This window comes from Microtus pennsylvanicus, chromosome 8, assembly GCF_037038515.1.
Source record: "Microtus pennsylvanicus isolate mMicPen1 chromosome 8, mMicPen1.hap1, whole genome shotgun sequence".
In the NCBI taxonomy this organism is placed as follows: Eukaryota; Metazoa; Chordata; class Mammalia; order Rodentia; family Cricetidae; genus Microtus; species Microtus pennsylvanicus.
In genome coordinates, this window is record NC_134586.1 from 103,141,932 (window position 1) to 103,169,857 (window position 27,926).

At 43.8% G+C, this 27,926-nt stretch overlaps 1 protein-coding gene across 4 annotated transcripts in view; it reads right to left on the reverse strand.

The window, feature by feature from the left end:
• The window catches only part of Sntg2 (syntrophin gamma 2), a 199,956-nt gene that overhangs the window by 65,817 nt on the left and 106,213 nt on the right, over nt 1-27,926 (reverse strand). For all 4 annotated transcript variants that reach the window (XM_075982096.1, XM_075982095.1, XM_075982097.1 and 1 more), the window contains 3 exons: nt 21,392-21,519; nt 8,181-8,310; nt 6,454-6,492 (listed from right to left, as the gene is read on the reverse strand). In XM_075982096.1, the coding sequence (XP_075838211.1) occupies nt 6,454-6,492; nt 8,181-8,310; nt 21,392-21,519 (297 nt within the window). The remainder of the gene's footprint in view (nt 1-6,453; nt 6,493-8,180; nt 8,311-21,391; nt 21,520-27,926) is intronic.

Genomic DNA, 27,926 nt, shown 5'->3' on the forward strand with positions numbered 1-27,926 from the left:
GAGGGTTTTCTGAAATTAGAGTTGCTGTTGAATTCTAACTTTAAGCCATGGTGATCTGATATAAGATACATGGGGTTATTCCTATTTTTTTTGTATCTGTTGAGGTTTGCTTTGTTACTGGGTATGTGGTCAGTTTTTGAGAAGGTTCCATGAGGTGCTGAGAAGAAGGTATATTCTTTTGTGTTTTGGTGGAATGTTCTATAGATGTCTGCTAAGTCCATTTGAGTCAAACATCTGTTAGTTCCCTTATTTCTCTGTTAAGTTTCTGTCTGGCAGACCTGTCCAGTGGTGAGAGTGGGGTGTTGAAGTCTCCCACTATTAGTGTGTGTGGCTTAAGGTATGATTTAAGCCTTAATAATGTTTCTTTTACATGTGAAGGTGCCCTTGTATTTGGGGTATAGATGTTCAGTATTAAAATTTCCTCTTGATGGGTTTTTTTCCTGTGACAAATATGAAATGTTTATACTTTTTAATTGATTTAGTTTAGAGTCTATTTTGCTAGGTATTGGGATAGCTACACCAGCTTGTTAGGTACATTTGACTGGAAATTGTTTTTCCCAAACCTTTACTCTGAGGTAATGTTTATCTTTGATATTGGTGTTTCTTGTATGCAACAGAAGAATGGAGGTCTGTTTTCATGTCTAATCTGTTAGCCTGTGTCTTTTTACAGGTGAGTTTATTTCTATTAAGGTGTATTAATGACCAGTGATTGCTAGTTCCTGTTATTTTAATTTTTGTTCTTGGTGGTGTTATTGTGTGTGTTTTCCCCTTGTTTGGGATTTGTTGCTGTGAAATCATCTATTTTTTTGTGTTTTTGTAGGTGTAGCTTTCTTCTTTGGTTTAGAGTTTTCTTTCTACTACTTTGTGCAGGGCTGGATTCATGGATAGGTATTGTTTAAATCTTGTTCTGTTGTGGAATATCTTTTTTTCTCTGTCTACGGTGATTAAAAGTTTTGCTAGATATAGTAGTCTGGGCTGGCATCCAAGGTCTCCTAATGTCTGTGAAATGCTTGACCAGGATCTTCTGGCTTTCATTGTTTCTTTTGAGAAGTCAGTTGTAATTCTGATAGGTTTGCCTTTATATATTCCTTGACCTTTTTCCTTTGAAGCTCTTAATATTCTTTATTCTGCATGAGTAGTGTTGTGACTATTATGTGGTGAGGGGACTTTTTTTTTTTTTTGGTCCAGTCTATTTGGTGTTCTGTAAGCTTTCTGTATTTTCATAGGCATGTCCTTCTTTAGGTTGGGCAAGTTTTCTTCTATGATTTTATTAAACATATTTTCTGTGCTTTTGAGCGGGAGTTCTTTTCCTTTTATCCCTACTATTCTTAGGTTTGGTCTTTCCATGGTGTCGCATATTTCCTAGATATTTCATGTTAAGCTTTTTCTAGATTTAATGTTTTCTTTGACTGGAATCTATTTCCTCTATTGTATCTTCACTGCCTGAGATTCTCTCTTCCATCTCTTGTATTCTGCTCTTTATGCTTGCATTTGTGGTTTATGATCATTTACCCATAATTTTCATTTCCAGAATTTTCTGGTTTTTTTCTTTATTGTCTCTATTTCTGTTTTCAAGTCTTGTTTTTTTTTTTATCTGTTTGATTGTCTTTTTCTTATTTTTCTTTAAGGGTTTTGTTGATTTCTTCCAATTTTTTGTCTGTCTTTCCCTCTAATTCTTTGACAAAATTTTTATTTCCTCTTTAAAGGCCTCAATAATTTTTCTAAAGTTATTTTTACGGTCTTTTTCTTCTGTTTCATCTGTGTTGGAATTTTCAAGTCTTGCTGTCTAGTTTTGAGGTGCCATTTTGCTCTTTGGGTTGTTGAGTGTATTCTTATCTTGTTGTCTACCCATCTTTTCCTCCAGTTGATGTAGTAGGGTCAAGGTTCAGATGGTCATTCCTTGAGGTGGAGTCGGGGTTTTAGTTCCAGTTGCTCAGTGCTCCAAGAGGTTGGTCAGTGCTTCCTTGATTTTTTTAAGACACAGGGTCTTAGAACTTGTCAAGTCTGGTAGGCTGACAGACTTGCAAACTCTAGGATTCTATGTGGCTTTGCTCCACAATGACATGTGCCACCATGTCAACATTATTTCCTATAAGCTACATGGATGAAGCTTTGGTCCTAAGGCTTGGGAGGCAAAGCACCTCACCAACAGAGCTATTTCCCCATCTTTGACTTTGTCTTTCATATGCCCAAGAAGGTGAGCCGTGTCAATGTTTCATATGTGACTTGGGATAGTTTTAATGGATTGGGCTTTTATTGTAAATGGGACTAGAACTCACAATATAATTGACACCCACGAGTATTTAACACATCTTAGAAAAGCTCCTGGCACAGTGTCTGCAGCCAAGGAAGGTGGTGTTCATCCTGTGGGGAAACTGCTGAAATGTCAGGCTTCCTTGAATGGCTTCAGGATTTGGCAACCTTTCAGGCTGAATGCGTGGCAGCAGCATGTCTTCCTCCTCTTCATATGACCGTAAACAAGGCAACGAACTTTGAGAAGGCATGTCACATGCCCACAAGGAGAGAGGATGCTGACATTCACAGGTGTGTAAATGAGTATGGATAAACAGAAGTGCACAGGAAGACACTGTAGCCAGCTGAACGGCACAGTCAAAGCGGAAGGTGTCAGCTTTGGATTCCTGGCTGAGATGAAGAAGCTGCAATTTTTTCCTTCCCACAGCAGCAGAATTCAAACAAGGGCAAACTACTTGGATTCTAGTTCATCTGAACGCCACCACGGGTCATCAGAATGAAGGCACTAGCTGGGAACCCAGCTCCACTTCTGAAGGTGGTACAGCCAGCGTTCGGCTCTCCTTGTCTTCTCCGCCCTTCACTCCATCAGTGTCTTGTTGATGCCTTCTCTCCACACTTGGTCAATACCACGCTCGGCACATATTCCATAAAAATTCCATACAGAGGAGTGACCGAGAAGCTTCTGCCCTTGCCACGGTGACAGCTCAGGTGAGGAAGCCTCCGAAACACCAATTAGCTGGATGTGAACTTAATTAAATCTCATGTGTAATTTAATTCTGCCTACATCAGTCGGCACCGAAGTAAGTTATAACTTTGTCATTATCCAGAACATTGGCGGCCTTGTGAATCTTATTTATGTATATGTAGCTAGTTCATAAATAATCTACAGAAATATAACCTTATCTTTTACATTATGAATTTTTTAATGACTTGCTGCATGTTGTAAGAAGTGTGTAGCACACTTTCATGAGTGCTGGCTTGATGGTATCACGTGACACCATTAACTGGGGACAAAGAATTCCACCATCTCCACAGAGAAGTACATTTTCATCCATCTTTTCTGGCACTGTTTCTGTGGAAAGCCCTGTTATTTGTTGGGTCAGAGTAGATACTTGGTTAAACCTATACCAGATTGTCATTATACATCTGTCTTTTCTTCCATATAAAAAGTCTGTTTCCTGTGCTACTTACACTATCCTTGGAGTATTAAGTCAAGGCATCATTATTTCCCTAAATTAAAATACAAGTTAGAAGAAATTTATTTCGGAAATAAATAAAGCTGCTTGCAGTTTTATTAGGTGAACACACCCTAGTTTTCCTAAAAGAGTTTTCAGTTTGTGCTTATCGTCATTAGGTTTAGGTTGGCTATGTGTGCTTTCGTGTGTGTGTGCGTGTGTGTGTGTGTGTGTGTGTGTGTGTGTGTGTGTACGCACATGCGCAGGCGCCTGTCAGAGGTCAACAATGGCTGTCATTCCTCAGGTGGTTTTTTTTCTCTTTTTTGTTTTGTTTTTGAAATAGGGCCTCTTGTTGGTCTGGAATTCACTAAGAAGACTTTACTGGCTGGCCAGTGAGCCACAGGGGTCTTTCCATCTCTGTCTCCTTAGTGCTAGAATTACAAACATGCACCAACACACTTGGCTTCCCCCCCCTTTTAAAATATGGGTTCTGGGAACCAAACTCAGGTCTTTATGCTTTCAAGACAAGTGAAGTATGTTACAAACTGAGCCATCTCCTCAGGCCAGCTTGGTCTTTGTTTTAGACAAGAGTGCTCCAGTTTGAGCGACAATTTGAGCAACAACACTTTAAGCAACTTCCTCGTTGAACACTGAGTATAAAATTCTATGCCCTGTGATTTTATTAGCCTTTATCCTCCCTTTTCTTTTTATTTTTATTTTAGCAATTGTTAGATGCCATGCTGGATAGTTTTGCATCTACTTGACACATGCTAAAGTCATCTGAGAAGAGGGAACATTAATTTAAAAAATTCCCCCATAAGATCAGCCTTAGGCAAGCTTATAGGGCACTTTCTTAATTAGTGATGGATAGGGGAGAGCCTACAACCCCCATCCTCTGAAGTGGGTAAGATTCATGTCCTGGAGATATGGCTCTCCAGTAGCACTCTGGAAACCACTAACCTCTCCCCTTCCAGAAGACTTGATGTTTCCACCTTGTTTTTCTGGAGCCATCTCTCCTGTGGTCACAGAGACCCCACCCCAGCAGGCAGCAGAGCCCTGTGATCCCCACCAGATCAGCTGGAGGAGCCAAGGACAAGGACCACATCATTCCTTGCCACCTGTGAAGGGTTAGCTCTTCAAGCACACAGTCTTGGAGATGTTTCAGAGTTTCTGAGCAGTTCACAGAGTTCAGTTTCAAAAGCAGTAAATCGTTTGTAGAAATAGACAATACAAATTCAGTTGGACATCCCACCAGCAACAAATAAAATGAGAAAATGTTTGTGTGTGAACCAAGTGGAGGTGTCTTAGTGGAAAAATTGGTAAAAAAAAAATTATCCTCAAACTGTGAAGTTCAGTAGGAATATAATAATGTGGGAAAATATAGAATGGATGCTATTCTAGTTTGAAGATGTTTATAGAAGTATTACTCATAAAATAGCTAACCCCTCATTAAGCTATGGAAAACACAAATAGCTGATGATTAATTTATAAAATATTGAAAGCAATAACTTATATTTAGAAGAGTTATATTTAGGAATTGTTTCTTTTCCAGTGTAAAAATGCTGGCTAACAAGTCCAGTAGAAGCGCCGAATGATTTTCTTGTTTTCTCAGTCAACATTTAATTGACAGAGAAATGTTCTCCTGGGTATATTTGTCTTGGATTGGGATTCTTTATTATGATTTTTTCTATTTACTTTACATCCTGACCAGAGTCTCCCCCACCCTCTCTACCCATGGACTTTACATGTGTTGGGTCAGCGCCTTCTGGGATCCCTAGCAGCTCACAGATATGAATGTCATCGACTGAATCCCACCTCTCTGATGAGGACTGAGAACTCAACAAGAATGATCTGGTAGGTAGAGTAGGGATGTTGCAGATCCAGAGCCAAATCAGCCTAATCTCTCTTTAGGTCCCTTAATAACCACTCACGACTCCTTCCATCTCTGACCTATTATCCTTGTGACTCTCAGGTAAATCCTTTTAGGATTGATGATGTAGGTGGGTCTTATTTCTATGTGTTGCTTTCATTGGTCAATTAATAAAGAAACTGCTTGGCCTGATAGGTCAGAACATAGGTGGGTGGAGTAGAGAGAATAGAATGCTGGGAAGAAGGGAAGTGAGGCAGACGCCATAGCTCTCCTCTCCGAGATGGATGCAGGTTAGAATCTTCCCTGAAAGCCACCACCCCATGGTGCTACACACATTAATAGAAATGGGTTAATCAAGATGTGAGAGTTAGCCAGTAAGAGGCTAGAGCTAATGGGCCAAGCAGTGTTTAAATGAATACAACTTGTATGTTGTTATTTCGGGTGTAAAGCTAACCATGCGGGAGCCGGGCGAAACAAAAAGCAGGCCTGCTCACCTCATCACTACAGATTGATTAATAGACCATGAGCTGCCACCAGCTCCCAAGCCAAGAACACCACTGGATAAGATGTGGAACCGTCAGTAGAGATTTCCCGACTTTGTTAGACACAACCTACATGATGTTCCAGCACCGTATTTGGAAAGTGCCTTTATCTATGAATTTCTTTGTTCTGTTACCATAGAAACTTCAAGAGACTGTTACCACACTGGGATACGGTATTTGTAGAGAACTTTTACCTAGACTTCCGGCCACGGTTACTGAAATTTGACTCCAAAGCAAACTCTCTTATTCCCTTGGAGATGAGAACTACGCTGTTGAGTCAACAGCATCACCTGACAAGATGATCCCAAGTCACACAGGCCTCTCTCCATCCTAAATCCCCTCTGGGCTCACACAGTCCTCTCTAAACACCTGCTCAAAGCACATTTTCTACTGGATACATCCCACAGACCACATTTATCTACATTTAAACACAGGCAATCAGAACAGTCCTTGAATGTGTTTCTTCATAAATAAGGAGCATTGAGTTCACACGTGGGTCAGAGTCTGCCGAAGTCAGCTTGACTCTCACTAGCATTTTCCTATCTAAATTTCACAAAAGGAAGCATCCACTTTGGCGATTTGTTATCCTACTAGGCTGAAGGCACACACCTACCTGTTCACAGGGAGAGCAGCATTTATTCGCCATCTTCATCTGTGGAGGGAAGACAGCAAGGGGTCAGTGTGCCACACACATCAATTCCTTCATTTTCAGCCTGTCTAAATGGCAGCTCAAATTAATCAACCCAGGACACTTCCTTGGAAGATTTTTTTTCCTTTATGTTGGGCTTATCTTCAAACCAGAGCAAACACACACTTGACCACAGTCATTCTTAAAGCAGGTAAATAATGAAACAAAAGGAAGTGTGGAGACACATTGATGTCATTGTTCCCAAGAGCCAGCCATTGAAGGGAGGGCAGCTGAGGGATGACAGATGCTTAAACACATGAGAAGAAAGAGGGAGGATGGCCTCTGTGCCACAGCATCTAACTACAATGACCAGTGACCACAGTGGATAGTTGAGTCTTTACTCCTTTTCCCAAACCCTGTAGATGTCACTTTCAATAATTTTACCAGTGAAGAAATGGTGTTCCTGAAGAAGATACACCCAAGACTGTGAGCCCACAAGTCTGCCCTGTCATGCAGCCCAGGAGTCACTTCAATAGTCATCCAATCAGGAGCACCCTGTACTGACCGATATTTCTTCAGATGCCAATCAAACCCCACCTGCCTATTTTGGCTTTACTTATTTGTCTATTTAATTATTTAATTGAAAAAAAAACTATCCATCTAGACCCTAGACCCTAGGGATTCAAAGTCTGGAATATTAAAACCAAGTACATAGGAAGGTGCTTTTTTATACATTAGTAGAAAGATGGCTCTTGTGTCTTCAGGATAGAAATCTTGCCCATCACTACATCCCTAAATATCTCAGATTATTCAACCAACTTCTGTCTAGCCACGGGCAGGACAAGGCAGGGGGTGAGCAATGTGGGGACAGCAGGCATGAGAGGGTGGCTCAGAGTACCACAGGTTGCACCAAGCTGAGGAATGGGACACAAACACACAGCATGGGTATTTGGAGGGGGTAAGGATGGGAGCTGGGCCAAGCCTTTGGTTATGGGGCCAGCCCTGCCATACCTCCATGGCTACAGCTTGTCATCCTTCACCAGAGACTTAAGAAGGAGCTGATGTTGTTCTTCTCCCACCCATCTGTGTGTGAGACACAGCATATGTTTTTGGATAGGTGTGGCCTTTTTATTTTTTAAAAATAAATGTTCATTGGAATAATGGCATTCTCCAGGGGGGGAAATGCTCATGATTTGTGTGTGTGTGTGTGTGTGTGTAAGTTTGTGCTCATGTACATGTGTATACATGTGTGCATATATTTGAGAAGCCCAGAGAAAATTAGGGTATCCAGGAAGTACGTATCATATTTTTATCCCAGTTAGTAGTTTATCCAAATAAAATTGCCACATTGAATTTAACACATTTGGATTTACACACACACACACACACACACACACACACACACACACAGAGAGAGAGAGAGAGAGAGAGAGACAGAGAGAGAGAGAGAACTGTATGTGTGTATCGAGAAGGATGGGAAGGATGGAGACAGAGACAGGGAGAGAATTAGCCTGAAAGTTTCCAAATGTCTATATCTAGACACATTTTAATAGCTTAAGTTTTAGTTATTTGAGTTGGATATTTGATCTGTTGAAACACGTATACGTTCTGCATGCAGACCAAACCTTGCAGTGGTTAATCAAACTTGGAACATTCTCATCACTACTGCTAATGGAAACATGGAGGGAGTAAGTCCTGGGCCAATTGCTCACATGTTGAAGCGTCAGGTCACTGATGTTGGCTGAGATTTCACGCAGCCAGTCCGCACAGTCCTGGGCAGTGGAGAACTGAAGGACTCCTGTGCTGGTTCCATCCAGGGCCAGCACCTCAAATGCACTGGACCTACAGCAGAAGAGAAGACACCAGGGAGGCTGTCACCTGGGAGAGAATGATGCTACTCCGGTCCATCCAGCAGGGGACAGGCGTTCCAGCCCTTGCTGCCCTAGGCTCAGCCGTGATACACCTAGGAAAGAGCAGACAGGCCTACTCTCCTAGACAACAGGCATAATAGGGTAGCTTTACCAAAACGAAAATCCACACTGAATTTCCTCACTAGGAACCATTTCTAATACAACAGGAACAAGGAAACAGGGCAGATGGGGATGAAGCCTTGTTCTGTCTGAAATCTCAGAGTTTCTATTTAATAGAAACTACAGCATCTTAGCTGTAGTTGCTTTGAAGCCCATTTACCTCATGGAACCTAGCATGACATCAGACAACACACTGAGTGCTGACTGGGACTGGAACTTCCCCGTGCATGTACTTAGGATGGACCGTAGGGCTCTGGAGAAGCTTCAGGTCCTTGCTTTGGTGTGAACACGGGGCATGACTGATACTAGGCTGACTTAATCCCAGCAACTTTCCTTATGGAGAAGTCCTTAAGTCCCATATTGCACATGCACAGTCTGCTCTAACCTGTGCTGTAACAACCTCTCAGCTATTGGTCCTGCTATGCAAGATGAGGGCTTAAAGGAGGAGGTGGACCAAGACCTTCCTGGGTGTGAGGAGCTCTCAAAACAGCTTCCCAGGAGTGAGCGATCTTTCTTTTTAAAATAGGTATCTCCCCTGCTGCCCCCACCTTAATTGGCACTTCCTGAATGAGAATGAAGCATCTAATTGTTTCCAGCTGACTTTTCAGCCTGGTGGAGTATGAAGGGTGATGTGTGTAGTTTTGAAAACCTTGCCAGAGGATGAACCTACAGGGAAGGCACGGGCAACCAACAGGACCAGGCATTTTTACTACAGCCTTTACATGACTGTTTCTAGTTGCTTCTTTCCCTTGTGTCTTCTTAGTTGAGCTATTTGTCTCTGACTTCTCTATTTCAAGGTTCCCTGTTCCCTGTGTAGCTGCCTCAGATATGCATGTTCTATGACAAACTATCACTTTCTCTATGTGGCACTGAACAGCATTAAAAATACGTCCTTGTGTTTATTTTGGACGTTGCAAGGACATGGACTTCATTCTAACTGCAAGAGGAAGTCACCAGTAGGCTTTGAGCAAAGAAACAGCATGATCGGAAATGGATGATAAATTGGCAAAGAAAGAGAAAAAAAATTGTATCAAAAATGGGCCGAAGGGACAGTGGGGAATGAGAGAGAACTAGTAACTGCTGGAGTAACCAGGCAAGGAGGATGCTTAGGAAAGGCAGCCTGGGGAGATGGCTGAAGACGGAAAATTAGTCAAGAGATTGGACTCAGATCATGGGAAGAGAAAAATCAACAGTGAACACAAGGTTTAGCTGGATGCACAGAAGCATAGCTGGAATGATCAGCAGTTGTGCCGGAGTAACTGGACCCAATATGTGAAGAACGCCAGACCAGGGACACAGTTTGGGCCATCTGTTTGCTTGCGATGCTTCCTGAGTAGAGCTGGGAGTGGGTGGTGGAACAGTCGCGTGTGGGCACTAGGGACGCGTCTTGTCTAGAAATGGAAAATAGGAGCTGTCCACCCTGCAGGGTCAGGCTGTGAGGAGGAGAGAGCTCACCAAGGAGCAACTTACACAGTGCAGCAGCTGGAGAGAGAAGCAACCAGCAGAGGGACCACCAAGACTGATGAGTAAACTGGAGATGCTAACCAGACATTCGTCCCTAAAAACCAGCACCCCAAGGAAGGTTTCTGCAACAGAAATAAGTGTTGGTGTGCTGATGTTCTCTGTACAGCCAACGTGAAGACTTGGAGTCCTGATGCCTCCCAAATATAGAAAATACTGTAGACCAACATATGTGTAAATCACAGCACAAAAAACATGTAGAAGCAAGGCAACCAGGCTCTTCCAAAAGACCAAAGTGCCTCAACTACCAAGCACACAGATACTAAAATAAGCAAAATGTCAGATTAATATTCTAAGCTTTCTTGTGAAAATGATTGAAAACCTGAAAATGGATACAAAGGTGATAAATTCAGTCTAGAACATGAAGCAGGTCTCAGAGAGAAGTGGAGCTGGATACAATCCCTCTTTATCCCTCAGACAAACAGCAAAACAAGCAGACTCCAGGGTTCTAGTCCTCATTTTTCAGTGGGGAGAGCACCATCCACCTAGGGTGATGTCAGAAGACCTTTGGGGATGGAGTCAAGTCTAGCCCTTGTCTGGATCTGAATAGAATCTTAGTAAATAGTGGCAATGGGACCAATAGAATTCGACAGGATTTGATTATGTTTTATGAAAGTATTATGTAAAATATATTATACATCAGAGGAAAACTCCAATGAAGGCTGTGGAAAGTGGATGGAGCCTGCCACAGTGTACTTGAGCTCTTCCTGGAAATAACAACCCCTGCCTCTCTTTCTTCAAGCTTCTGGAATGTCATACAGAGCTCCTTCTGCATCCAGGTATCCTGAGACCCAAAGCCTGTGCCTACTCCAGCAAGGTTTGAGATCCCCAAGATGCCCCTCCCCCAGGACAGGGTTGTTTCCCAGGGAGCTGGAGCATCCACCTGCATGGTCATCAGGCCTCGTATACAACTAACTGCTATTCACTCTCACTGAGCCATGCAAAGCCCATGTAGGGCTGAAGAGACAGTAGAATCTCAAGCAGCAACTCCTTCCTGAAGGCTCTGCATTCTCTGCTGCCGTCCACCCAATCTCAAGGCAACACCCATATCCATTTTGGTAACCACACAGAAAACTGTTTATGCCTTCCTCAGATGAAAACCTTTTAGACTGTCTCAAAGTCAGTTGAAGACAACGTATTGATTCTACAACAGAGTTCAGTAATGGGGGCAGGATATGCATTTGTCTGTCAATCAGAGTCTTCATTTTTAAACCTGCATCCTTATTTGCATCACAATTCCTAAACTTGTTATTTTTTAATGTGTTCCACTAGAAGTCTCCTTTTCATTGCAAGATCAAATGCTAACTGATGTTCCAAGTGTTTTCTGAGAAGATGTCATCAACAAATATATTGGTTTTCTGAAGGGTCTCGTGTACCGGGGAACTGCACTGTCCAGATGCTCGTGGAGCTGGGACAAGCTATGATTCATCCACACCAAGCACATTGCTCAACATAGAAACAAACCCTCTGGTCACTTGTGCCTTTCTGTTTCATGAGGATACTGGCAGGAAATTGCAAACAAGTTCCTAGCCACGTGGTGTTTAAATTCTGCTCCAAGGAGCCTCCGGCAATGTTTTCTGGCTGGTATTCTACTGATTTTTATAGAGGTGAGAAAATGAGGAAAGGTTTTCACTGAGCACAGTGGGCAGAGATGGGGGGGCAGTTCAAGGCTGGTCTCAGTTATAGATATGTCAGACCCTGTCTCAAGAAGAGAAGGAGAGGGATAGAGAGAGGGAAAAGGAGAGATGAGAAGAGCCCTCTCTTAGCTCCTGATAGTGAAGCTGTCTGATCTGGAGAAACTGTAAGATCCTTGTGCACTGAGAGGAAGAGGGGGGAGAGGGAGGGAGAGAGATAGAGAGGAAGAGAGGGAGGAATGGAGAAAGAGATGTAGAAAGAATCCTCAGATATTAAAAAGGCAAGAATATAAAATCTTATGTCCCTCTCCTATTTCTATCTTTTAAAGATTTAATAAATTCTTTTTCATATACATGTGTTCATGTACATGTGTGGATGGATACCCCTGAAAAGTAGAAGGGGGAGTTGGATCACCTGTAGCCAGAGTTACATGGGTGCCCTTTCGATGTGTTTTCAAACAGGTCAATAGCATGCAAAGAATTCTTATGCTTTTTCAAATGACATATTAATTCTCCCTGTATTTCTCTGTAAGTCTTTGAAGTAGAAGGTTTAATAATATGGGGGAAAATCTGAAGATGCTCACACATTCTATAAACAATCGAGGGAGCCAGCTAGCAGCGACCCTTCCTTTTGTAAATAAAACATGGTGCATCAGTTTTCGAACAGTGCAGTGGCGTTACCTTCACCGTATGAAGAAGGGGCCACTACTGAGATTTAGAAACTGATGAGTATGTGCTAATCACTTACCCAAGCTGACTTATCAGCCCAGGCTGGCAAAGGCAAGGACTCACAGTCAGGTCAGGAGAAAGGAGGGGCTTCTGACTCCAGTCCTCTCTTAGCTTCCTGACAGTAAGATGTCTGATCTGGAGAAACTGTAAGATCCCTGTGCACTGAAACCATAGCAACCGCTGTTTCCAGGGGCACATGGTTGATTCCTCCCCAACCTCACAATTCATTTGAACCTGGTTTCTGTTTTGGGTTTGGTTATACTATGTTGGCTACCATGGCCAATGGCTGTCAGTTTACTCTTTTCTTCTGGGGCAAGACCTCAGCTGCAGACTATAGATGCACAGGAATCAAACGCTGCCTGGGAAAATGGGCAGGAGCTTTGAACAGGACCTTATCTAGGTAAAGAAAAAGAACATCTCTATGCTACAAAACTGATACAGGGAGAACGCTTTATTTTCATAGGATTCGATCTAAGCTGAGCAAGAAGCAGAATGCATTTGCAAAGTGCAGCTTGAGGTTTCTCCTCTCCACTCTGCACAGGCAAGACAGTCTGTGCCAGAAAAGGAATCTGGACAGAAGAGTCTCCTTGGGAGAGACTTGGTCTTTGTGGGTGATAGAGGAAAGGTCTATAGACATCAGTGTCCTTTTAAAGACCCCATTGGGAGCTCTATTACCACTTCTTAGATGTGAGATCAAAGTGGGCAGTTCACCAGAGAGTTACAAGGACCAGCCACCATAGCTGATCTGGGACTCCACAGTCCATGGTGGAAGGCAGATTGCTGATGCTGTCAGGTGCCTGGCCTGTGCAGCTTTGAGTTCAGACTACACTGAAGGAGCTAGAGTGAGCCCTGAGGTCACTTCACACACTGGGACAGAGTCTGTGCCTCTAGAACCTTCTTCATCTCCTCTCCCAACCAAGGCTCTCTGGACCTGGTATTAACTTTCCTGGATAAGAAGCAGTGACTGGATCCCTTTCTTTACTACTGAAAAATCTCCTGTCACTGAGGTTCCTTAACTTTGTTGCGGAGATGGGGATGGGGTAAACTGAGGACAGACAGACAAGAAAATGACTTTGTCTACAGCAGTGGGTCAGGAGCAGCGGAGTCAGATGCCAGTCTGCCACTGACTGAGATGAAAGATCCGTGAGCACCGCGGGAGGCCAGGGGCAAGCTCTGGGGAGAAAGCCATGCCCGCTGTTATGCCTCTTTCATCCACTGTGAATCCATTCTTCCAGCTTTAAAACCTCTCCCTATTTATTTCCATTTCAGATCTTGAGAGCCAATTAAATTTCTACCCACAAAGGAAAGGAGAATCAACTCAGCCTTCAAATGGGAGGGGACTCAAGATGAGTTTTATCTTGCTCGGCAGCGAAGAAGCGATCTTTGTGTCTGAAAGTGCAGGCTTCAGGGTCCATCAGCACATGGGGCACTAATCCCTTGCAATCAAGATGAATCATCCTCAGAGATAGAAATGAAAGATTCTACATGGAGAAGCTGACATCGAATGCAGGCAGAGAGACAGACGCAGAGTTGGAGGGAGTCAGGCATGGAGGGAGTTAGGTGAAACGATTATGTGTGCATCAATCTAGAAGACAGATAACAGGTTGTATATAGCAGGAGAGGTGAGTTCGGGGATAGCTGAGGGGATAATTGTAGCAGCATTTTGCTTCTGAACCTATATGGGCGCAGATCAGGACAATTATGCACAAGTGGTCACTAGCCGAAGTAGCAGTGGCCGGAGCCCATCAGAAGTCTCTGTGGCTTCCGCAGACCACTGGTTCATTTATGTGCCCACTGAGCAGCTGGCACACAGCAGGTATCAGGAGCACATGTAGCGAGGCATTACCTCTGTCAGTCTTCTGTCTATAAAATGAAGTTATCTGTGAATTTAAAGACAGTGCTTCGAGAAAGCAACAGCAATCCTATCGCCTGCTGCTGCAGGCAAGGTTGTGGGGTCCCCAGGCAGAGAGGGGTCCTTCCTGGACAAGGTGGAGGAGAGACAAGCCAGTGTCCCAATGCAAAGGCATCCAAGACAGCTACCTGGTACCAACAGAAGATTCCCTGGTCCTGGGAAGGATTAAGCCTGCTGCTCCCCTCCTCTAGTTTCCAAGCTCCAGAATAAACATCGTGCTAGATGGTGCCCATTGGGACCCAGTACTGACCACTCCTTGTGCAGACCTGATCTTCGCTATCAGGGACTACACTCCTTCCCTCACAGCAGAGACCTGATCTTCGCTATCAGGGACTACACTCCTTCCCTCACAGCAGGCCCTCTTCCTGCTGAGTCCAATGGCTTTCAGGACTCTTTTCCTGCATACTATGTGAAGCTGGTCTTAGAGGCTCACCGGCGTTGGGAACACTGTTCTTCCTGCATACTATGTGAAGCTGGTCTCAGAGGCTCACAGGCATTGGGAACACTGTACTCTGAAAGACCTTGACTGACTGACACATTCTATAGAGAGGCTTTTTTAAAATTATTTTTGGAATGAGTGTTTAAACATGGCACCATCTTTTGCAAAACAGATCAAAGCATTTATCAGGATAATTATGACTTGCACTATCACTTTGCAAAACGTGCTTATCTACAACATGCCTAAACATTCTGCTTTGACTCCACCAAGCCCATCTGGTCCTCGCTGGTTCTTTTTATGTAAGGGGAGCACTTCAAAACAAATGGGGTTTTTCCTGAGTTATGAAATAAATCTTCATTGTTCTTCTCAGAATCTGGACAGATGAAGCAATGGGACCCAAAGTTGTTGTCTTCACTTCCTCCAATTCTCTTTCTTCCTTTCCTTCCTGCCCTCTTTTCCTGATGTGCAGAAAGAACAAGATCAATGGCTCCTTATTCTTTTCAAGGCCAGCATAAAACAAAAGGTGTGGAAATGGGTCCTCTGTATGGAAGGATAGGAACGGTGCCTTTTGGAAAGGATCATGTAACACAGGGTGGTGGGTGAGTGTGGGTTCCTGTACTGTTTAGCTTTATGCACTAGGGTTCTCTAGAGAAACAGAACCAATAGGGAATCTATCTAGTCAGTCTGTCTATCTATCTATCTATCTATCTATCTATCTATCTATCTATCTATCTATCTATCTATCTCCAAGGGGATTTATTAGATTAGGTTACAAAGCTTTGGCTATGAAGTCCAATGATGCCTGCATTCTGGACAGGCAAGGAACCTGGTAGCTACTCAACTCATAAAGATGGATGCCTTAGTTCCTGGTGTATTCCGGAGGATTCTGAAGAGCCACTGGTCTTCAGTCCACAATGGAAGGCTGAAAATGGGTTCCAGTATCAGTGAAGGATGACAGTGACAGCAACCGAATAGACACACTCACTAGCGGAGAGTGAAGGTCACTAGGTGAAGGGAGCAGCTTTCCCTTTGGACTTCCTTGTATCTGGGTTGCCACTGGAAGGTGCCATTCACTCAAAGGTGACTTCCTTTCCTGGTTAATCCTTCTAGGAATCACCCTTACAGACCTTCCCAGAGGTATGTCTCTTTGTAGACCCAGTCACCTTTATCTGCTCAAGGCACCTCCGCGTTCCTCTGCATCGTGGTTAGGCTTTACCTCGCTTTCACAAAACCATTTCAGGAGGCAGTGAAGTGTTCATCTTGTCTCTTACGCCTTTTGTTCAGCAAGAACAACAGATGGGAACACCTGTAAGCAGCCCCAACACAGACGGCAGCTGGGGCAACCCCAGGTTCCAGGCCATGCCTCCTTTCTAAAACCTTGACTCTCTTCTCAAACCATTGCCTTCAGGCTTCACAACCCCTCTGTTCAGTTTTTCTACACATTCTTCACTATCAGAAAGATTGTCTGTGTCTGCTGGCACACTTATTGCTCTTGTTTTTACACCTTGATGATTGGACCAGCAAGACCAATGCCTTGGTCTTTGCATGAACCCAGACAGTGACTATCTAAGCCAGGCTGGCTCCTAACTGAGGGTCTGTAAGAGGTAGTAACTGACATATGTCAGTGGCTATGCATCACTGATTTGTTCCACAATAGAAAATCAGTGTGGTAGAGCTAAGCAAAATGTTAGCTTCCCTCCACGAATAGCTAGCCTTCTTCATAGCGGTGATCAGCGGTCAAGCTGTGCTTGCGAGAGGTATCTTGGTAGCCAGCCCAGGATTCAAAATTGCAGTATGGGGCTGAGCCATCTGCAATGTGACATAGCTGTAGGGTCACAAGCATCTTCCTGCATTTACAGAGTTGAGCCTACTGTGCCCTCTGCTGAGACCCTCTGAGAACATGCTGGTAGTTGGCATGTATTAGTCTCATATCCACATATTCTGCCCTCAGATTCTCAGTCAACAACTACTCTCTGTCTTGTGTGGTATAGTTTTAAAACAGTCTTAACCCCCAAAGGACTTAATCACAGCCATACCTGGCACAGAACCTGTTTTGAAAACCATTCCAGCAAGGGAGGAGTCTCATGCCAGGGCCATAGAAGAAGGTTTGATCATATGAGAGTTTCCCCATGACTCAGTGTGATCCCTTGGCTGTGGGGCCAGCTCTGTCCTACAAACATATGGACCTAGGGGGAGACATGGCTAACTGTACCAGGACCTGCTCATAGCTGATGCTGAATGGCTCCTGAGTATTCCTGAAGGCTTTGGGGCTCTGGTCCAGGAAACAAAGCAATCCACATGAGACACCTACCTACTTCTGACATTGGGCCAGGCCTGGTGGTTTTAGTGTCCAGTAGACCTTGACGGGTCTGGAGCCCAGTTAAGCACCCCTCCTAACTCTAGTCATGGAGTAGCTATGCCATTTCCAGCCAGAGCTCTAGAGGGAGATATTCTGAAGTCTCTGGGCAGGCTTGTCTGACAGTATGCTGCAGTGATTCCTCTGAGATTTAAATACTTGGATCTCAGTTCCAGTTCTTTATGGCTATGCACCAAGAAAGGTTGGCCTGGATAAGACTGGAAGGAAATGTCTCCCACGGTGCCCTTGTAGTCTGGGCTCAGGTTCCTTTCAGCCACCGATCAGAGCAGTGTGACCCCCCCTCCCAGGAATCTTTCCAGCCTTTCATCAGTGTCCTCAGAGACCCAGAGGAAGATACTCCAGTCTACGAACCCAGCACCAGGTTTGCAGTGCAAAATCCTTCACACTACCCCAGAGAACTCAGTTCTGGTGCAGTTCATCCTATCCAGGATAAAGGAAGATGCATGCCCCTTAGAAAGCTCTCATCCATCAACTGTGGCTTCTGCTGCAGATGCAGTCTGAACAGTTGATTTAATCATGCAAGACAAATCAGTGAAGTCGAAACGCAGGTCATTTTAACAAGGCAATGAGTGGGGAAAGCAAGAAATCAGAAAGAGTAAATAAATCATGGTGAGCTGATAGATCATGATGGAAGTTCCAGATGGAGAGGGAAGAAGCAACAGGCAGAAAACAATGTCTGGAGATCTCATGAGTCTAGAGAGATCTGGATCCAGAAAGCTTGAGATATCCCCAGAGTAATCAATTCAAAGTAGCAGAGCCAGTCATATTAATCCAATTCTCAAGAGAGAGAATTCTGAAGCAGCAAAAGAGAACAAAGTATCATCTATAAGGGAACAGCCTTCGGATTCTTGGCCAAAATCTCAGGAGGAACCACACCCTTCAGGTGGAGCTGGAATGCTGCATTTACAGTATTAGAGGAAAAAAAAAACCAAGTGGGAATACAATGCCTGACAAGGCTGTCCTTTGGACTAAAGGCTGAAGGAGTTATCACCATGGTGATCACGGCAGTGCTCAAAGGATTCGCCAATCTGTTAGGAACAAAATGCTAAACAATGCACAGAAATGTATGAACACGAACTGGAAAGCTTATCAGTTTTGCCCCATGGTTGATGGCATGTAACAGCACGTGGCTGTGATTGAAGAAGAGGCTCGAGACAAGAGCAGGAATGCCCACCTCTACTTTATCCTGTACAGGGTGTGACTATCACTCTGCTGCCAACCTCCACTGACACCAAGCTCTATCTTCTCCATTCTCTCCAGGTAAGCTAGACACAGGTGACTTTGCAGGGAACTCCCAGGCTTTTGATGCTGGCTGGGACTTCTGAGGCCTCTAGCATCACAGACTGAACATCTACCAGGTGCTAGATCTCTCTAGTGTTTAGGCAGGCACTGGACTACCCTGTCCCCAGTATGTAAGCCAACCTAATAAATTCCATTTATCATACATACACACATATACACACTATACTCAAGATCCTCATAATCTATAGTATAGTATATTGTTACTATAGTAACAGTAACAATGTCAGCATGTGAGCCTATAGGGGCACTGTGGATCACCACCCCCCACCTTTTACAAAGCTATCTATAGACAGACTTGTCTCAGTTCATAGAGAAGAAGAACTGAAAATAATATTTGTGGATATGTGTGTGTGCATGGTGTGTGCAAGCATGTGTGAGTATTTGTGTCCATATATTTCTCCCCCAAACAAACAAGAACAATAAAAACAGATAAGACATAAATAAAGGCAACCAAAAGTATAATAAAACTATATGGTGATTCTTTGAAAAGATAAAATTGATAAAAATGTAGAAAGATTAAAAAAAAGAGAAATTGCAAATCAGAAATGAACAAGAAGATATTGGAAATAGCCTATAGTAACCCAAAGGATCATATGTGGCAATTGTGAACAATTTATACTAATTATTTGGATAATATAGAATATTAAGATAATCTAGAAGATAAGTTCCAAGAAACACACACATGACAAAGACTGAATCATAGTGAGAGAGAAAACTTTAGTGAGCCAAATCAAGAGTTTTGATTCTCATCAAAGAAAATGTGGGGACCTGGTGGCATTACTGAGTTCTATAAAACCTTCAAAAAAAGGAATACCAGCACTTCTCAAACTCTTCCAAAGAATCGGAGACGACAGAATACATCTAACGTAATTCCAAAAGACTATCATTACCCTTTGTCTGACCCTGAAGCCAGAAAGACACTACAAGAAAACACTAGTATAAGGAACACATGCACATTGACAAAAACATTCGACAGGACAATTAAATGATCATTCATGTAGCCAACTGGAATTAGTCCATGAGATGAAAGGATTATTAAGTACACACAATAAACATGACACATCATGCCAAGAGAATGAAGGAAAAGTCGCATGACCATTTCAATGGGTACAGAAGAAACATTTGACAAAATTTGATATCATCTCATAATAAAAAGCATTCTCAAAAAATTCGGGATGGATTATATCTCAACAAAACCAAGGAGTGTAAAAGACCACAGCACACATCATACTCTTTGATGAAATGGTGAATACTTCCTCTGTAACTGGGAACAAGAGAGGATGTCTATTCTCACCACCTCTGTTTGGCACAGCACTGGAAATACTACACAGGAAGTAGCAAGAAAAAGGGAACCTACAGATCTGTGCAGGAAAGGAAGAAATGAGATTGAGCTAATCTACAGAAAACACCAAAAGACTACACACACACACACACACACACACACACACATCAACACATGCACACAGCCATTCAAACGAACACGTGGGCTCACAACAGCTAGAAGATACAAAATTAACATGCAAAATCTGAACGCTGGGAACAAACTGTACAAAAATGAATTATAGAAATAATCCCTTTGCAAGATAATAAAACAGGAGTAAGTTTAAGGAAGTTTAGGGTCTGATCACTAAAACCTATAAAGCATTGATGAAGAAAATTAAAGGTAGATGTAGATACACTGACTTTTCATGGATTATGAACGTTATAATTATACTGGCCTGCCCTGTCACCTGGGTATCCTGTCCCTTTAAGAGACAAACTCTGCCCACTCCCAACCTCTTCCTTCCAGCCGCTGCTGGTACTCACACCCATTTGCTCCCACACCTTCCCTATAAAGAAATGATTTCTTTTTATTTGAAATGTATATTATGCATGTGGATAGTCTAGGGACATGCTCCTGTGAGTGCAGTTCCCTGTGGAAACCAGGATGCTGCTGGATTCCATGAAGCTGGAGTTGCAGGTGGTTATAAAATACAGTGCGGGTCCTAGGGACCAAATGTCAGTCCTCTGGATTAACAGTATAGGTTTTTAACCACTAAACCATCTCTCCACCCCTAACAATGACAACAAATCTTGAGGTCATTATCCTGATTCAGTTACCACATATTGTGTGTGAAATATCACATTGTCTCCCCATAAATACATAGATCACCATGTATCTATACAAAAGAAGCCTGAGAACACATACATGCTCACAGCACTCATCATACAGTGCAACTTTATACAACACTATACGCACACCACATGTCAAACAGTTCAGCCACGGACATATTTTAACACAGGGTTCAGTGGACAACAAGATGTTTATGCTATGCCTTTGCTAACTGAAACTGGTAGGAAGGTCACCGTTCCCTGCATCTGGCTTCTCTCGAAACTCAAGCAAGGAGCTCTGGACTCTCAGCCTCCCCGGAAATGTATATGAGGCTTCACGGATACTTCTTGAAACTACATAGTTAACATGACTTCCAAACAAGTAGCATTTATTGAACACACGAGCTGGCCTAACCCTCTTACTTTATTAATGAGGAAAATGAAGATCACGAAGGTTAAATGGCTTTTCAGTATCTATTTGCAATTTAGAAAAAGTATACAATCTTTTATAATTGAACCTATTCTGTTGATACTTAAAGCTGAAGACAGAATTTCTTCTTCTTGGACTATTTCCTAAGCATGGACAATTGCTCTTGCTAGAAGGGAAAATACCTTCTATTTAAAATAAAATAAAAAATAAAATAAAATGAAGATCAACCACTCAATTGCTTTTGCATTCCTTTCCTCTTGGCTTTTGATACCTCCTCAAATGCTACACTGCATTTGACAAAGCCCGCACTTGCCAACTGTGCTGTCAGACACGGAAGCAGTGGATGGAACTGGCAGAATGTGGGGTTTGCCAGATGTTCCCACGGTGATGAGTTCACTGCCTTTCTTTGCAGTGCCGGGTTCATCAGTTTTTCCCCACTTCTGACATCGGTCACATACCTGAGTCTTTCTGTTCCAGCTTTATACCTGGAGATCCGCGCCATGGACAAAGGGACTGACAGGGTGTCTAGCCAGCGCTTCTCATACTTTGGTTCATTAGCTATGGGTGAGGAAGGTGATGATGGAGCCTGTGTGAAATAAGCAAGAGTCAGTCGAAACAGAACCAGTCAGAACACTGATCTCTGGAGAGGCTTAAAGCTGAGGCACCCATCCCACAACACCCGGATTAGCTCACTTCAACTGAAGAAAGCCTACAGGATCACTTCCCAGAGATTCAGACAGAAAGCAGCACTCGTACTTAAATACAAAAGCTTTTAAAATAGATTTTAAATAGTATTTTTGCAAAGAAGGGGAGAAAGCTAAAGAAGAGGGCAGAGAGAACTGTATTTGGAGGAGAAACTCACAGTCACAATAGAACTTAACTTAGAAAATGTGGAAACTTAGGAGAAAGTAGTTTAAAATGAGCTGAGCTGATGGATGTCAGTGCCCCAGTAATATGGGCACAAATGGAATTGCTTCTACCAGCGTTAAATGAATCCCAGCTACGAGATGTATTTCTAGACCAACGTCAGGCATGGTGGGGCTTGCGTTTCTTTGTTAGACATCCGGAGAGATGTGAAGTCACAGCTCTTCTTGACCTGAGAGGCACGCAGTCGTTTAATGGGTGACTACAGCTCTTCCCACTTAAGGTTCAGGTTTTGGAGGTCCTGACCGTCAGGGCTTTCATCCTTAGTCAATAGACTGCTTTGAAGGGAACTGTGATAAAACTTTGTCTAATGGAATGGTAAGCGTTGACTCATAAAATGCCTGTGCAACACCAAAAGAATCATGGCATCTGCTACAAAGGGAATAAACAACAAAGTAACCAAATCCCTGGATCTAGAGAGGCAGTCAGACAAACCACTTAGTTGAGTGTGTTCAGGGCCAGATCTGAGGCTGTAGAGCAGGACTCTCAAGAGTGGAGACACTCCAGTCCAGGGCCTGGATGTGCTTGCCTGCCTATTTTAAAGTCACTATGGAGTGGGGGACTTTCTGCCTTCTTGAGACAGTGTTCATTGTGATCAATCTAGCCCACAACACGTGTCAGGTAAGAGAGAAGTGACTTCTCCGTTAGTCTGCTATGTTCAGGTGAAGATCTTCATTGAGAGTCATACTGAAACCTGACCAGGAGCCTCACCATATAGGTCTCATTTTGGTGAGGTTCCTTGGTCTAGTTGCCAGGACCTGAGGCTGAAGAGATCTATCCTTGAGGGTGTGGAGAGTAAACACTCTGCCAAGGGCAAGGCAGACTGTGAGCTTGCAGAAAACGTCTAATTCCCCTGTTCTGTGCACACATGTGTGTGTTCTCCCATGCGGGATAGGACTTGGGCATGGGAGCCTCACAGACTTAAATGATACTAACATTTTGAAAGCTCACCCTTGGGGACTGCTAACAGCCAGCAATCTCCAAGAACCTGGCGAGGAGAAATGCCAACAGTGTGTGCACCCTCCAGAAGACCAGACTCTGAATGGCCTCTGAGGCTAGCTGGCTATACTAAGCAGGTGGATGTATACCCCAGCCCATCCCAACTTGCAGATTACTTAGTGACATAAAACACTTTATTAAAAACTCGATAGCCAGAATAAGATACAAATTCACAAATCCCAGACATAGCAGCTGTGACACAATAATTATGAACGAACAATTGGATTGGCCCCCTCGCATTGTATCCAAAAGGGTCACACAGCAGAGGGGCCCTGCCAGACTTCCTGTTCTGCCTTCTGAATCAGATACCAAGCTCTGATAATTATTCAGGAAATAGGAAGCAGGTTTTGCTGGTGAAAAGAAGGACATGCTAACAAGAATAGTAACTAGTAGAAATGTGCTTTTCTTTAGAGCACACATGGATTAACTAAAATATTTCAGGCTTTGTCTCACCCCAACAATCCAGCAGACTAAACACTATGTTGATGGTTATGATGCTTTAGGCTAAATTCCTACAAGTCTCATGTACAACTGCATCAGGCTGAACCAGCCACCGAGTACTAGGTGAGATGGTACTCTGAACCTGATTCCTTAGTGGTAAAGGCATGTCTTTCATCTTTAGACAGTGACTTTGACTAGCAGTTGAGAGACACTTATCTACCAGAGGGTGAATGCCAACACCCCAATATCACATCAGAAGATGTGGGAACACAAGGCCTTCTGCAACTGTGACAAGAAAAGAAACAGATAAGGGTCTAGGGTGTCACCTCTCTGAATGTCCAGAGAGTCAACTGCACCTCCACTCCAAGCACAGGGGAACCTCAAAGCCATCCAACTTGACGGTGAGCACCTGTGTTTTCTCTGACCCCTAAGCAGCCTTTTCCCTGAGTGTTTGTTTGAGGATTCTGCTAGATAACAGAGCTTCTGGTTCTCCTGATTTCCTCCTGAAATGTGGCAGGTTATTTATTCTTTGTCACAGAGTCCAGCTAAGTCAGAATCTGCACCTGTCCCCTTGCCTTTGAAGTCAGAAGAATAGCGCATTGTTTCGTCTCTATTGTCCTAAAGCAGACCCCTAGAGGGGTGCTTTCCTGTGCCCTGCCTCGCTGTCAGGGCTGACAGTCTTCAACCACCTGGCTCTTGCGGTTTGAAAGCAAGGGCCTTGCTTTATCCAGCTTAATGCTTTTTTAACTGCTCGCTCCTGTCATTTGGGATTTTCTTGTCTGAGAATTATGCTGCGCAGGAAGCCTGGGCTGGCCGTTTAGATTTCCAGGTCTATGCCTGACAAATGCAGCCTATTGACTTGAGAACCTCACTGCGCATATAAATCACATAGGTAATTTCTCAAAGACAAGCTCCCAGTCCAGTTTCAATGAAATTTAGTTTACTGATAATGGATGTGACCCTGGACTCTGCTTTCAGGATCCGGGTTACCACGACACTGCAGCTTAGTCCCGCACCACGGAAGGCTGCCTTGGTGTGGCTGCCACTCCAGAGAGCATCCTCTGCTTATCTTAGACCTTGATGTGTTAAAAGAAAAAAACTCCCCAACTTCTCGTGTTTCTGAGTTGCATAAGCATACCTTAGCATAGCATTGACATCATTTTGTCAACAAATTCTAACTCAACGTTCCATTCATTGGAATAAAATGCAATGCTTGACATCGTTTAAAATAATTTCACCTTGGAGATGGACATCAAGTGATGTTGCCTGAAGTCTGGCTGGTAAAGCCACAATAAGCCAGGGACGTCTAGACCTTGCCAGTAACTCATGTCCTGCCCTGACTTCACCTGAGCACAATCTGTGACTTCCTGCCATACTCAGACGTTGGTGAAACACACTCGGCAATCATAGGGGAAGCCCCATAATCTCTTTGTATAATGTTTATTTCTATGAAATCAATTTTATAAAGCACTAGAAAAGTGCCTGAGGATTTGCTAAAGGTCTGGATCGTGGATATTGATGCAATATTCAAATTAAAATTCATTACTCGGTAGAGATTACCAAGAAGGGAGCATGCAAAGTGTCAGTTTGTATGCAAGCAAAATGTCCCCAGTTTTTGGTGTGGTGTGCGCATGTCTTGTATGAAGCTCATTATAAGGTGCTCCCATATCTTGATGTTGTTTGTAAATAACCATAGAATGGTTTCAGTCCTTAAAGAATGCTTTGATCAATAAATAATCACTAACCCTAGGACAAGAGTCTGTCTCTAACTGTGTGGACACTTCATGTTCAATTTAAAATAATAATGGCTCCTCAGCAGACAAAACCTGCCTGTGGGTCTCAGATTGCAATTTCTATCTTCTCGAATCCTGCTGGGGCTGCGAGTCCTAGGTAATGTGATTTTAGAGAACAAAACAGCACAAACATAATAAAAAGAGCAATATTTGACCAGAACAGAGAAAAACTGATGACCCAGGGAAGCCCTGATTGAAAGTGAAAGCCGTGTGTACGGTTCGTGCCATCCCCCACAGGGACTGGGGCAACTCTCTCCTCAGAGGGAACTCTTATTTATAAGGACCTGAAAAGTATTTTTAAAAGGCTTCTGTGAGAAGTCGCCACTGCTGCTATATTTTCTTTCTGTGGAGAAGTGTTGGTGACAGTGTCTGAGGTCTGGCAGGGAAACCCACAGCAAGGAACAAAGGAGATGCCTACTGGATTGTCAGCAGTTTGTATCCAGCCTTTGCTTCATGTGTGCACAGCCCACTCTAGCTATTCCGACCTCTAATTTTCTGGGATATAGCATCTGACAAGGAGAGAATAGTGGATGATAAAAAAAAATGGAGGAGTGTGGACAACCTTGTTCTACTATATTTGAAAACACTTCAAAAACATTTACTGCCAGGGAAGGGACGGCTGTCTAGATTCTTGCCCCATCGGTCCTGGCTTTGTATGTGCATTGCCCTGTGGATGCTAGGCTTTATGCACACCTGACCCTGTACACACCTGTCCTGTTAAACCTTACTCCATCAATGCTGACCCTTTGCACGGCTGACCCTTCCCGTGCCTGACTCCTTGGATACCTGGCTCTGCCTACTCTTTGACTATGGTGGGAGGGCAGCCAGGAAGGAGGGGTTCCAGAGCCCAATGGTATCCAGAGTCCCTACATCTGCAGTCTGTAGCCAAAGCTGCAGAGAAACAATACAGAGTGACTGCAAAGGCAAGGTCTTAATGAAGACACAGGGTTGTTTTGCTATTATGTTCTCAGAAGTATTTAGAGGAGTCTAAACTGTAAACTAGGCAGAAGGGGAACATGCTATGAACGGTGGATTTGCTGCCATCTCCAGCTGCCTCAGTAAATTCTCAGTATGCTCTGCTGCAGAAAACTAAGGAGGCACAAAAAATGCTCGGGGTTTCTTCCCACAGCTGAGAGGGGAGGTGTGTCAGCTGTTTGGTTGCTATGCTAAAACACCCAGGAAAAAGAAGGAGCCATTTCTTTTGTCTGTTTCGGAGCTTATGGTTCAAGGTTGGCTCCACTGCTGAGATGGAAGGCTGTGGTGCTGAGTATCAGTTACTTGCCTCAGAGCTGTGAATAATACCTGGCAGCTTAGAGGAGGGCCGATCATTTGTTTCATAGTTTGAGAGTACAAATCAGGATGGTGGAGAAAGCATGTAGCAGTTACAGCTTGCTATTGGAGCAGCAGGCCCATGGCAGCCAGCAGTTACCTGGTTAGAATCCCAGAGACCTGCATCTGCCAGCTATGTAAAAAAGGGTTCCATAACTACCCCAAATAACGGTACTATCTGGGGACCAGGTATGCAACTGAGCATTCAGGGTTATTTCAGATTCAAACCAGAACGTGGGAGAAAGCTGCTGACCTCAGAACATCCTGGAAGCTGAGGATGCAACAGGAAGGGGCCAGGACCAGATAAACCCTTCAAAGTCATGGCTACCACTTTCAACTAGGCACCACCTAGTGGCTTCCACCCCGTCCCGATATCATCATATTATGGCTCTGCTGGCGTACTAGTCCATTTTTCAGGTGATGATCAAATCACCTTTGATTGACTGGATGCAGCATCTGGAGTCCTTCCTTTAACATAGAACTGTTTACCTGGGAATATACTTTACATCTATACCATTAAAGGTAACTGATGCCTGCTTCTAATGCAGTGTATAAACTAAGCTTGATTCCTTGCTGTTTCTAGACTGCGCAGGAACTGCCATAAACCCAAGACTACTCCACAGCAGCTCTCCTGGGGCCACCAGCAGAGAGCGCTTGCCACAGTGCACATTTCATGACAGAGAAATGACATTCTGAGTAATTCTGTTTGTGTAAGCAAGGATATTCACACGTCCCTCTCTGTGGGGTTCTCCTAAGGTGAGCCCCACTTCTTTACCACGTGGGCTCCTGCTCTGAGACATTAGCCCTGAGCAGACTCCTCCCAGCACAGGCCTCTCCCAGGTGGTCACTACCACCAGCCTCCATGAAGGGTTACTTTGCCTGGACCGGCACAGAAGCTTGGCACAGAAGCTGCTCACTCATGCCATGGCAGCTCTGCCAAATACCAGTGCGTGGACTCTAAGCTGTCCTGGATAACAGCCGGCTGCTGAGTTAGCAGTCGGTGCTTTCGGGAACCTCAGCTGCAAGACAGCACGCACAAACCTCCAGTACAGGGCAGGAACCATCCTCCTCCTCTCTTCCTATGCAGGAGTGAGGATACAGGGGAGTTAAAGTCTGATAGCTCCTCCCTGCATTCCTGTGATCAGCAAGTTTGTGATTTTCCACTTCTGGACAGAGAATAGTGAGTCAAGAAATATAATTTCATTCTGAATTACTATGTCAGATAACCACCCCCCCCACAGCACATACACATTCTTCACCATCCCAGTACCCATTATTATCTGGGGCAAACCAGCCAGAACAGGAAGCAAACTGGAGAGTGGTATTGAAGGTGATTTTAACAGCTGGAGGAATTGGAATCAATTCAAACATAATTGCACCTGTGTGTTTACAACAGCGATGAGAAACAGGAAGCTCAGGGAGTTGAAGGGAGCTACCCCCACCTCTGGAGGACACTCAAAAACCCCGAGAATGGCTGTGGAAGGGTGGCCAGAACGTCCCTTCTGCT